The 12,579-nt window shown below is 50.6% G+C and overlaps 1 protein-coding gene across 5 annotated transcripts in view; it reads left to right on the forward strand.

The window, feature by feature from the left end:
• COBL (cordon-bleu WH2 repeat protein) overlaps positions 1 to 12,579 on the forward strand; it is a 223,593-nt gene that overhangs the window by 98,175 nt on the left and 112,839 nt on the right. For 3 of the 5 annotated variants that reach the window (XM_039235694.1, XM_039235693.1, XM_039235696.1), the window contains exons 4-6: positions 750 to 978; positions 7,736 to 7,833; positions 11,144 to 11,218. In XM_039235694.1, coding sequence (XP_039091625.1) covers positions 750 to 978; positions 7,736 to 7,833; positions 11,144 to 11,218 — 402 coding nt within the window. The remainder of the gene's footprint in view (positions 1 to 749; positions 979 to 7,735; positions 7,834 to 11,143; positions 11,219 to 12,579) is intronic. The other 2 variants (XM_039235695.1, XM_039235697.1) reach the window with 1 other exon arrangement.

Below are 12,579 nucleotides of genomic sequence, written 5' to 3' on the forward strand. Positions count from 1 at the left end.
GCACACACATACTGGCTCTGCTCTTCAGGGCCTTCAGAAAATGTCAGGTCAGTATAGGCCAAGAAAAAATTGCCTGCATGAAACTTTGGCATATTTTTTTTTTGATGGGCCCATTTATCAACAGACATTTAGAATCAGGTTTAGTCCAACCGATTGGTTTTTTTTCTGATTATAGCACCTATCATTCTACGTTTATTATACGTATATGTCTCTTTTATGCCTGTTATATTTTTTCAGCTTAAGTATATGTGTAGCATATATACAAAAATATATATATACACGGGCATACATACACATTGTATGTATTTATAGAGATGGTAACATTTATGTGGCTCTTTGGCTATTTAAACAAAAATTTGATATCTTGGGTTTTTTTAGGATTTTTCTTTAAATTGAATTGTTCATGATACTTTCAAACTTTTCATTTAGAAATTATGTACAAGTGCCTTGTGTTCAGGTCTGTTTGGGATCCTTGAGGGAGACTTAGGCATAGGTGTTGAATTATAAATCAAGACTCCGTCAAGATGCCAATTTCCCTGTGTTGTTGGCAGTTGGTTCCTTAGTGAGCGATTCTATGGTAAGTTGTTTGTTCCGGGTATGCCGTTCCCCCCCACGACCCACCGAGTTTTGGAAGAAGAGCTCAGGCTACACCAGATCTTGCCATCCTCCATTCTAGCCACACCAACAGAGGTTGAAGCCGTGCGCAAACACACTCACAGAATTCTTTCCCTCCGGTTACATTCTTCCAGAAATCTGTGCGCTTGGTAGTGAACTACCTGCGAACACAAAAGGCTGTGGTGCGTGTGAGCCCCGAGGTACCGCTCCAGAACCTTCTCCCGGTCATCTGTGCCAAGTGTGAAGTCAGCCCCGAGCACGTGGTGCTCCTCAGGGACAACGTCGCGGGGGAGGAGCTGGAGTTGTCCAAGTCCCTGAACGAGCTGGGGATCAAGGAACTTTACGCGTGGGACAACAAACGAGGTGAGGCCGCCCTGCGTTTGTGACTCCCGCCGGGCAAGGGCTTGGGCAGGAGGCCTGCACGTCCACCGCCCGTCAGCGCTCGCAGGGCCTGAGTTTTCAGGCCGCTCGAGCTGCAATCAGAATTGAAGTAGGCAGAAAATACATTTAGTCTCTTCCTGTTCCCCTCGGTCGTGATGATGTGTCTCTCTGCCCCTATCCTGAGCACATCCTGAGCATTCCCTGCCTCCTGTGAGCTTCAGGGGCGTAAATCTAAAAAGGCTCTTGAGCAGAACTACTTGGGAAGCCCACAGGAACCAGCTTCTCTTGGGTTCCTTTTCCAGTTGCCGGGACTTGCCCCCCAAGTCTCAGACATTGCCCGTCGCCACACCAATGGAAAACCACAGTTAGGTCTTTTCTAAAACCACCCGAATTATAGTTCACGAGGTCAGTCCTTGAGAACCACCCACAAGGCCACCTGGGGCTTCCTTGGCATGGATGCTGGGGACTCCTCCCAATGTGAATTTGGTACTTGACCTGAGGGCCCCGAGCCACCAAGGAGAGAGGCTGCTCAAAAGGCCACTCGCGGCTACCACAGAGACTGGTAGGAGTGTGAGCAGATTTCCCTGATTGACATAAAGGGCTGACTGTATCAAAACAGCTGTCAGACCAAAATAAATCAATGAATGAGTGAGTGAGAAAAAGAAATACATCATCCTTGACTTTAGAACTTATTGTGAGGCTCATTTGATCTCTGTGGCCTTTTATTTATTCTACAGACACTGAGTGGGTTGGGTTTGGAAAATATAAACCTATTTTGTTTTTTCATGGTTTTCTTCAGTTTCCTTCAAATTCTTCTGGGGAAATCTGTTTCTCTTATTACTGATGTCATTGCGAAATCACTGATCATCACGGGATCTCTCTCCTCTGCCAAATCTCCCACAGGTTTCTGGCTCCCAAGTCTCATTTTTCACTTGAGGAAGGGTTTTAGCTCAGCCACATGTAAGATGCATAGATTATTTATTCCTGCAAAAAATTAAAAAACAAAAGGAAAAAAGAAAGAAAGGAAAGCAAAGAAAAGCTGTCCCCCACAAATACGTGAAAGCAAAAAGCTTACACAAACACACGTTTCGGTTATATGTCAGTCATTAGCTCTATGTGATGGGGCCCTAGCACCCTCCCCAGAAAATAAAGGAGTAACAGCCGACATGGGCATGGTGGGTGACAGACTCCCACCCAGGGGCCAGGATCTGTTTCATCTGGACCCTTCAGTGCCGTGTGCCATGCCGGTTGTGAAGCGTTTGATTATCATCCCCGCCAAACGCCTCTATCCCAGCCAGCAGTCAAGTATTTGGGAAGAAAGGAGAATATTCCGGAAGACGTCTGCAGGGAGCTCTTTCACTTGGGCCCTCTTGCGTTACGTCCCCTCCCCAGCTGGCAGCTGCTCCAGAGTGGACGGGGGCCAAGCCGGAGGTGGTGTGTTGCTAGGCAGGGGCCCCCCACTTCTGGAATTCCCGGCGGTTGGCAGCCTGGAAAAGCAGAAGGCTTTGCTGCCACCTGCTTCCGCAGGAGCGCTTAGTGGCCCCGCAGCTGCGGGCTGGGAATGGGGGGTGGGGAGGGGCTGGGAGTGCAGCCCGCTGGGCACTGGGCCCCTCTCCTGCAGGGGCACAGACAGCCCCCCGCCCGGGGCTTACGGAGGGGCGAGCCGTGCTCGCAGACCGGGAGGCTCGCCCTCACTCTCTCCTTGCCTGCTTTTTCCAGTTCTTCTGACCAAAACTCAGTCGGAGCCTTCCCTGAGCTGCCAAGGTGAGCCCGCAGGTGTGCTCCCACTCGGCCGGCCGGATTCTGCATGGCTCTGGGCTCTGACGGTGCATGCAGGTGCATCCGTGTGCAAGCGTGCCATGCAGGACCTCCAGGGTGCCTCTGGCCACTGAAACAAGGCTTTGGTTCGGTGTCCCGAGTCCCTGGTTGCCTAGGAGAAGAATGCCCCTTGTGTGGGATGTGCTCTGTGGGTCCAACCGCAGAGGAGCAAAGGAGGCTGTTGCAGAACGTGGGTTCTTTGGGAGCACACAGTTTCAGGGCAGCACAGAAGTGGCACTTGCGGAAGACGCACTGTTTTCCTTTTCCCCTGCGCTCCCCTGAGCCCTCAAGGTCCATCCTGTCTGCTGCAGAATTTGAGGCAGTGGAGAATGTGAAGCCTAATCTTTTCTGTCGTAGGAAAGTATATACATGATCATTCTGGCTTTTGCATTCTTTCTGACACTTACTATACACTTTACATTTGCTCATCTATACCTATATTTACACGTACATGCACATGTATACGTAGATACATACAGTCACATATATATTGGAATTTTTTTAAATGATTTTATTTATTTATTTTTGAGAGAAAGAGACAGAGTGCATGAGCAGGGGAGGGGAAGAGAGAGAGGGAGACAAAGAATCTGAATCAGGCTCCAGGCTCTGGCTGTCAGCACAGAGCCTGATACGGGGCTCGAACCCACATACTGTGAGATCATGACCTGAGCCTAAGTCAGATGCTTAACTGACTGCGCCACCCAGGCATCCCTATATATTGGAATTTATGTGAACTTTTTGAACTATACACACACACACACATACACACACACGCACACACAAGTTCATTCAAATCCCAATGAGTATTTGTCATTTGCATACAACACTTTAATGACACAGAACTTGGCATGGGTCTGCAAGCTCAGCCCGTGGGTGTCACGTCTGACAGTGCTGTGGCCCAGGCCACCCCGCATACCCCTCATCTGCTGTGATTTACTCCATCGTGCCTTGCACACAAGTATTGCCGACAGATGGGTCCTCTCCTAAGGAGCATGGTGAATGGTCATGGTTCAGAGCAGGACACACCTGTACGTGGCGGCTTCCTCAGTTCACGTGGGTCTGATCAGGGGCAATGGGCACACCGAGACCAGCACAGCCCAGATGGCGCTGTGTACACAGGCTTGTGACATGCCGCACGTTTGTGGACACAGGCCTGGATCTCCTTACCTGGAGCTTACTGGCTTGCGCCTGTGCTGTGGTCACTGACCAGCCCTGATCTTCTGTTTTTCTCATCCGGAAGGTACGGTTTGGAAGAGCCGGTATTTCCAGGCCCCTGAAGCCCCATTCCATCCCCCACGCCCCCACACACTGCTCAGTTCATCTCTGTTGTTCTCCAAATAACATTAACGCCTCGGAGCACTGTGTGCATTCTTAGAGATGAAGCATGTCCTCCCCAGAACTTTAACTCGTGTTTAACTTCTAGTAAATCAGCATAAACCAGAAGAAAATAGGTTTCGGGCTCAAATTGTGAGCTTGGAAGCAGGGAGTGTATGTGTTCTCCCAGCCGGGCTGTGCGTCCGTGGTAAGTCACTGGCTGTGATGCGTGGTGGGCACCTGTCCACGGGAACACTGAGAAACACCCAGGGCTGGTGCTCCGACCTTCTGCCTGATCTACTGGGGCCCAGAGGCCTCCCAGAAGGCGCCTCTCAGCACAGAGTCACCAGTCCCTCGCCTCCATACCTGAGACCAACTGTCTGGGGGCCCCACTGCCTCCAGACAGTCCACACCTGTGGCCACACGAGAGAGAGCCGGTTGGATCGCTGCCGGCAGCTCTGGTGTTTGGGCCGCCCCTCGGCCTCCAGTCTTGCAGACTTGGTGACCAGCCTCTGCTGCTGTTCAGGGAGAGAAATAGAAGCTCGATTCTGCGACAGTTTCCTGATCCGTCTGTTGTGTCTGTGGTTGGCGGAATAGCCTATGTGCCAGCCACATGCTCCCTGTCCTGTTCACCTGCTGGGTTCTAGCATATCACGGGTTTCACCACATCCGTGTCACACGCCCCTTGATTCTAGACACGCGATCGGTTATAAATACACCTGCTGATGCCCACTGTCACTCCCCTCCGTGTAGCGTAGCACAGGGCACCCTTCATAGCTCGGTGCCTGGAGTGGCGGGTTTTGTGCCATCAGCCAGGAAACCTGTGTGCACACGCGTGTGTGTGTGGATGCATGCCTCATGATCGGAGCTGCTCGCTCACCGATCTGGGTCAGAGGGCACCAGGGGCTCAGCTGGAGTCGCCTGCACGCACAAGGCCTGGGCCTTGGTACTAAAACCCAGACCTTTGCTGCTCCCAGAACAATTTAAGGAATGGAGGTGCTGGGGTTTGACTTCACTGGAGAGGCAGAATTCACGTTGATGCGCTTGCTACTAACATACTGAGTGTTCTGTGTGCTATTTATTTTTTTTATTTATTTTTTAATGTTTTACTTATTTCTGAGAGAGACAGTGTGAGCAGGGGAGGGTCAGAGAGAGAGGGAGACACAGAATCCAAAGCAGGCTCCAGGCTCTGAGCTGTCAGCACAGAGCCCGATGCGGGGCTCGAACCCACAAACCGTGAGATCATGACCTGAGCCAAAGTCGGACATTTAACCTACTGAGCCACCCAGGCGCCCTTGTATGTGCTCTCTAATCGGAAGATGAAATTTTAGGCCAGCAGATAAAGAAGTTAGGCCTGCTGCTTACCTTGTTTTGGTTGATGTTCCGATGGCAGACCGTACGATCCTGTCCACATTTTCCTACCTGTGGGTTGGCAGTCAGGCTCTCCAGCAGCTGGCCATGGTCCCGGGAAATTCATCTTTCCATCCCTCAGGAGCACCCCAATTCCCCCCTCCCCACTTGCCATGTCAGAGGGCCTTGGAAGAGCAGAAAAGCATGAGTTCATGACAGAGGCCTGGAGTGGCCTTTGGAGAGTGGCCGTCAGAGACGTTGGGGATGCCATGCGTACCAGGCGGTTATCTGATTCGGCGCCCCCCCAGCTCCCCCACCCCCGCCGCAGAGGAGGAAGCCGGCGAGGCATGCCCTCAGCGCTCCTGACCTGGGTTCAGCAGGTTCTCAACCACAGCCCTGCACCAAGGAGGGGGGAGGAGGGAGTGAATGCAGGCGCTGGGCCCCACCCTGGAGGCAGGGGTCTGGAGCTGGCCTAAGTCCTCCCTGACGCCGATACAGCCTGTCCGTTATCACCCTTGATGGTGCTGCCAGCTGCCTGAAAAGCCTGGGCCTCGACGTCCCCGTCTGGGACATGGTGGGGGCTCCTGGAGAACGTAATCGGGAAGAACGACATTCGGGTTGAGTTGTGGAAGGCAGACCTGGAAACGCGAATCCTGGAAGATCATAGATGGTTCTCTCAGATACTGCCTGGGCAGACCATCAAGGCCAGTCCATGTTATGGAAGCGACTGGCCTTCTTCAAGCCAGAAGGCTGTTGATTTATTTATTTAGTTAGCGTTTTCACCTCACTCATAATTTTCAGGCAGATGTTTAACACAGATGTCCCCGCCCCAGTCACGTGTGGCTCTCGGGCACTTGAAGTGTGGCCGGTCCAAGCTGAGATGTGCGGTGTGACCTGCACACTCAGCATCAAAATGAATTTAAAAAATTTATGTTTATTTTTGAGAGAGAGAGACAGAGCATGAGCAGGGGAGGGGCAGAGAGAGAGGGAGACACAGAATCCGAAGCAGCTCCAGGCTCTGAGCTGTCAGCACAGAGCCCGATCAAGGCTCGAACCCACTGACCCTTAGATTGTAACTTGAGCCAAAGCCAAATGCTTAACCGACTGAGCCCCCCATGCACCCCAGCACCAAAGTGAATTTAAAATGTTTCATTAAGGGGGCACTTGGATGGCTCAGTCATGATCTCATGGTTCATGAGCCCCCCACTCGTGAGCCCCCTGTATCAGGCTCACTGTCAGCACAGATCCCTCTTCAGATCCTCTTCCCCCTCTCTCTCTGCCCCTTCCCTGCTCTCTCTCTCTCAAAAAAAAAGTTTCATTCATAATTTTTCTCTCAATTATGTGATGGCATGATAATATTTTAGCAGTATTGGATTAAACAGAACACATTATTAATATCGCACACCTGGTTCTTTTTCATGTAGCTACTAGTGAATATAAAACAGTATGTGTAGTTCACTTTATTTTTCCAGCAGACAGTTCGACCCTAGAACTTCTTGATTTATTTATTTTTGTTTTTTGTTTTTTTCATTCATGCACAGGGCTCAATCCCACTCAGAGAAAAACGCCACCCAACTCACCGAAGATTGTGAGAACCTTTAGTGATTTTGTAAATGGGACTTGGAGGCATTGAGGTGGCTTGAAATGCTTTTTTTTTATTAAAAATTTTTTTTCATTTATTTATTTTTGAGAGAGAGAGAGAGAGAGAGGGACAGAGTGTGAGCAGGGAAGGGGCAGAGAGGGAGACACAGATCTGAAGCAGCTCCAGGCTCCCAGCTATGAGCACAGAGCCTGACACCAGGCTCGAACCCACAAACTGTGTGATCACAACCTGAGCTGAAGTCAGACACTTAATGGACTGAGCCCCCCAGGCGCTCCTCGAAGTGCTTTGAAAGAAACGGTGTTTTGACTGTCCTATAAAAACCAAAATAAAGTTTAAGGGTGGAGGATTCATTTGTCGAGATTTTTTTTTTAATATTTTTATTTATTTCTAGGAGAGAGAGAGAGACAGCGTGAGCAGGGGAGGGCCAGAGAGAGAGGGAGATACAGACTCTGAAAAAGGCTCCAGGCTCTGAGCTGGCAGTCAGCACAGAGCCCGACGCGGGGCTCGAACCCACGAACAGCGAGATCATGACCTAAGCGAAAGTCGGACGCTTAACCGACTAAGCCGCCCAGGCGCGCCGTCGAGATTTTTAAAGTGTGCGGTTCCTTCTCGTTCCGTAGGTTGATGATAACGATACTTTTCTTTTCTCCGCAGAAACCTTTAGAAAATCATCGCTTGGCAACGACGAGACAGATAGAGAGAAGAAAAAGTTTCTGGGATTTTTCAAAGTTAATAAAAGGAGCAGTAGTAAGGTAATGGACCGAACACACGGATGATTCCGCATTGTGTAAAAATAGTGGCTTCAGATGTTTGTACTACCCGTATCTTGGAATTTTTCTAAATAGTTTTAGGAATATTCGTTTCTTCCGGTGAAAGGGAACTTACTTATATGCAGTGAAGTGACTGGAAGCATCCGGACCTGATTGTGGAATCAAGCAGGGTGATAATTTTGCATTTGCTGGCGGGACACACGGCCACGAGCCCTCCTGTGCGGGCACATGCATGGCACCCGTGTCGGAAAGGTGTGTTTTGCTGATCCCTGGTGCCTTCTGCTTCCTAGTCAGCGAGATTAAAAGGACAAAACCAGTCTGGCCAATGTGGGGCCCTGATTCCGTGTTTGTGTTCTGTTCTGGGCACGGGGGAAGGGCAGCCTGGCGTCGCTGGGAAGCCCCTCAGCCAGCACGGCCCTGAGCGCCAGTGTGTCGCGTGTCCCCCGTTCTGGGGGCTGAGGGCTGGGACCACTCGCACCCCTTTGCCGATGAGGACGGGGAGCACGCAGAAGTCGTGGTGCTCAGGGTCCGGGCTCACTCCGGGCCGGACAGGCTGTGACACCCCCGGCCGTGGTGGCTCCTGGTTCAGAGGGGGGAGGACGCTGAGCTCCAGGGAGAAGGCGGGGGTCCGGGTGGGGCTCAGGAGCTCGAAGCAGCACACGCAGGGCTCGTTGCTCTCTTCCTGTGTCCTGGTGCTTTCGTTTCGGTTGTGGATCTCTTCTTGTTTGTGGTCACACGCGCTCTCCCTCAGGCCTGCGGGTGGCCTTCGAAAATCCGTGCTCAACCTACTTCTCTTAGATCCCTTGTGCTTTGCTTTTCCCCAACCTGAATTTCCTCCCAGCCCCTCCTCTCTCTCCCCCTCCTCCTTTCTCTCCCCTCCCCCTTCCTCCTCTCTCTCCCCTCCCCTCCTCACCCTCTCTTCCTTTCCCTCCTCTCCCCCCTCCCCTTTTCTCTTCCCTCCCTTTTCCTTTCTCTCCCCCCTCCTCCTTTCATTCCCCTATCCTTCCTCACCCCTTCTTCTTTTCTCTCCCCTCCCTCCTCACCCCTCCTCCTTCCTCTCCCATTCCCTTCCCTTTCTCTTCCTCCCCTCCCCTCCCTTCCCTTCTTTCTGGCCAGGTCAGGATTACTTGAAATTGCAAATTTACACTTTTGCATTTGACGTTCCCTTCACTCTATAGACGCGGGGTGTCTGGGTTCCAGAAATTTGGGAGGTCCCGCTCTCCAGGCCCGCATTCCTCACTGCCCTGCTGGATCCTGGCGGAACCAGGGCCCAGTAAAACCTACGGTTTCCTCACACCGACATCTCAGGGCCCTCTGGAGTCGCACTCCTTTGGACAAAAGGGCCTGCCAGCACAGCCAGTACAAAATCGAGAAATGCTCCTATTTTAAGCAAACTAAGATCGCCTTTGGCTGCTTGGCTTAGGCCACCACCGGGGAAGACACCAAGGCTGCGAGACCCTTGCTGCCCTGGCGTCTCGGCGCCCCCTCCGGCAGGCAGGGATCGGGCTGCCTCTCCCACGCCTCGTCTCCCCCTCTCCCTTACTTTATGTGGCTTTGCCCTGGGCTCCTCTCACCCGGTCGCAGGCCCTCTCCTTGCCGCGTGATCTCTCGTGTTGGGTCCCAGCCTCCCCATGCCTTGCTCCTCTCCGCTTCCTGGTTTGACGGGCTGTGCCAAGTGCAGCGTCGCCTCACCTGGACACCTGCTGAGGGAGGTAGCGTGCAGCCTCTCACACAGGCGGGGGCGGGGGGCGGGGAGGCAGGCTGTGTGCCTCTGAGCTGACCCTGGGGCCGGTGACGGCCCGCGTTCACACTGGCCTGTCCGTCCAGAGCCCGGGCCCTTCGTCCCTCATTCCCACTGTACTTGGTTCACACTTTTCTTCATTAACCCTGGGAGGGTTGGGCGAAATCATTATTTTTTTTATGTTTTTTAATGTTCTATTTATTTCTGAGACAGAGAAAGACAGAGTATGAGCAGGGGAGGGGCAGAGAGAGAGAGGGAGATGCAGAATCCAAAGCAGGCTTTAGGCTCTGAGCTAGACGTGGGGCTCAAACCCACAAACTATGAGATCATGACCTGAGCCAAAGTCGGATGCTTAACCAACTGAGCCCCCCAGGCGCCCCGGGCAAAATCATTATTTAAGTGAGTCCTAAAATGTTAGGGTGCCAGATAATCTACAGATGTCTCGATAGAACAGAACACCAAGAACGGAGAAATGTCAAGGCAATTTGAAGCTAATGTAGGTCTTCATGCTGTCTCCTTAAAGCAAAAAATGTGTGTGTGTGTGTGTGTGTGTGTGTGTGTGTGTGTGTGTAATCTCAACAGATATACTTAAGGGATAGCATTTTGGCTGAAGTAGCTGAGAGCACATATCTTTCCTTATTTTAAAGCTTTGGTATTTTAGGGGCGCCTGGGCGGCTCAGTCCGTTGAATGTCTGACTTTGGCTCAGGTCATGATCTCACGGTTCATGAGTTCGAGCCCCGTATTGGGCTCAGTGCTGTCAGCGAAGAGCCCACTTGGGATCCTCTGTTCCCCTCTCTCCTGGCCCCTCCCACTCTGATGCTCCTTCCCTCAAAAATAAATAAATAAAATAAAACTTTGGTGATTTCATGGTTTTAAAACATGATAATTTTCTACTATTTGGGCATTATTTACCCTTGTAGCCCAGTGGTTCTGCAAAAGTACCTAAGAATCACCCTCTAGACCTAGCCTAACAATTGGACTCTTAGATCCTCTCCCCAGAGATTCTCACTGGGGGCGGGGGGGTGGGCAGCTTGAGCTGTATCTCCAGTGATTCTGTAGCTGATGACCCGCAAACCATCAGTAAACATGGTTGTGCACAGTGGGGTGAGATACCATTGTTGTTTACCTCTTGCGGACAGAGAGTGAGACATCTGGTGAATTACGTCTGCCTGCAGTCACTGAGCGGTTTCAGAAAGCCCCCAAAACCAGTGACTTAATTGGTTTCCAGAGCACTCTCAGTCAGCCCAGACCCACTACCTACTGTTTTCTTCTTGCGTGTTTTCTGAGCTGATAATATGCTTTGGGGAAAATGCAGAGAAAACACCTCCCCATGAGTCACCGATTTCACAACTGGTTTTCAGATCAGTGAGGGCTTTGGTTAGGGGCTTCTGGGCTCCTGAGCTGAGGGATGGGGCCCAAGATTCCCATCTAGCACAGAGGCTGCTGCCTTGAGCTGGTATCTGTGGCTGCAGTAATAGCAAGGAAGACCTTTTGCCTGGACTCACTTGACCTTTGACCTGGAAATGACCTGGTGCGCATCTGTGTTCCAGGCCGAGCAGATCGGGCGGTCCGGGGTGGACAGCGATGGGGACACGTCACAGCCTGCTTTGGGAAGGGGCTCGAACGTGAGTACTAACCCCACAGGGGCTTCTTGCTAACCGGGTGTGCTTCTCGCTGCTTCACAGAACCTTCTAGAAATGGAATCCTAGATCAGTCTGGTTGTTTGAGTTTTGTACTTTCAGTCTGGGTAGTGGCACAAAGCTGCACATGGCTTCTCGCATCCCTGCCCATGCTACATCAGAAACAGGCACCAGTCAGCACGATTGGGGGTCCTTGGTCAGATGAACTTGACTGAGCTTACACTCTATTGACTCGCCGACGGCTTGGGGGCCGCATGGCCCTCTTTCCTTTCCTGAATCTGCCATTTCCAAACTCCTCAACCGTGCTTCGAAAGGAAGCTTATTCAAGTTTTATTTATTTATTTTTTTAGTTTTATTTTGAGAGAGAGATGGGACAGAGGGGAGGGAGGAGAGAGAGCATCCCAAGCAGGCTCCCCACTGTCAGCACAGAGCCTGTCGGGGAGCTCGAACCCACAGACCATGAGATCATGACATGAGCCAAAGTTGGATGCTTAACTGACTGAGCCACCCAGGCGCCCCTCAAATAGTCTTTTATCTGTACCTGATTAAGTTCTCTTTCAAATCTGTCAAGGGACAAGATTTGGAAGCCATTTGACTGGTAAAGGGCTTGTTACTCAATCACCCTGGAGTTATTGACTTCTGGGAGATATAAGAAAAACCTTATCAAGATTTATCAAATAATAATTACACTCATTACTCGTAGGCATTTTTAAAAATACCATTTGAAGATTTCTTTCCTGAAGGAACAAATGTGATAGAAACAGACAAAGAAATCAAATAATATATGTGGAAGAATTTTTTAGATTATGAAGTGTTATTTCCGTAAAGGCGTATTAGATTTAGGTATGATGTAGTTGTTGAAATTGTATACATTGTTTCTACATAAAATTTAAACAGTAAAAAAGACCAGTTTGACATCATACTCTTGTTTTTATCCTTGTTATATTTTTCAGTAGTATCAAGGTAGAATTCCTAGCTGCTGAATTTTTTTTTAATTTTTATGTTTTTTTTTTAAATTTTATTTTTGAGAGAGAGAAAGACAGAGCATGAGTGGAGACAGGTAGCGAGAGAGGGAGACACAGAATCCAAAGCAGGCTCCAGGCACTGAACTGTCAGCACAGAGCCCGATGTGGGGCTCGAACCCACAGACCATGAGATCGTGACCTAAGCCAAAGTCGGGCGCTTAACCAGCTGAGCCACTTAGGTGCCCCTCCGAGCTGCTGATTTTTACTCACATGTTGATCTGGGCTATGAAGCAGCAAAGCTGACCCATTTCTTTTTATTATTTGATTGAGATATAATTGACATAGAACATCCTGATATTTACAGGCATACAACATAATGAT

This window comes from Hyaena hyaena, unplaced genomic scaffold, assembly GCF_003009895.1.
Source record: "Hyaena hyaena isolate Hyena2069 unplaced genomic scaffold, ASM300989v1 scaffold_101, whole genome shotgun sequence".
In the NCBI taxonomy this organism is placed as follows: Eukaryota; Metazoa; Chordata; class Mammalia; order Carnivora; family Hyaenidae; genus Hyaena; species Hyaena hyaena.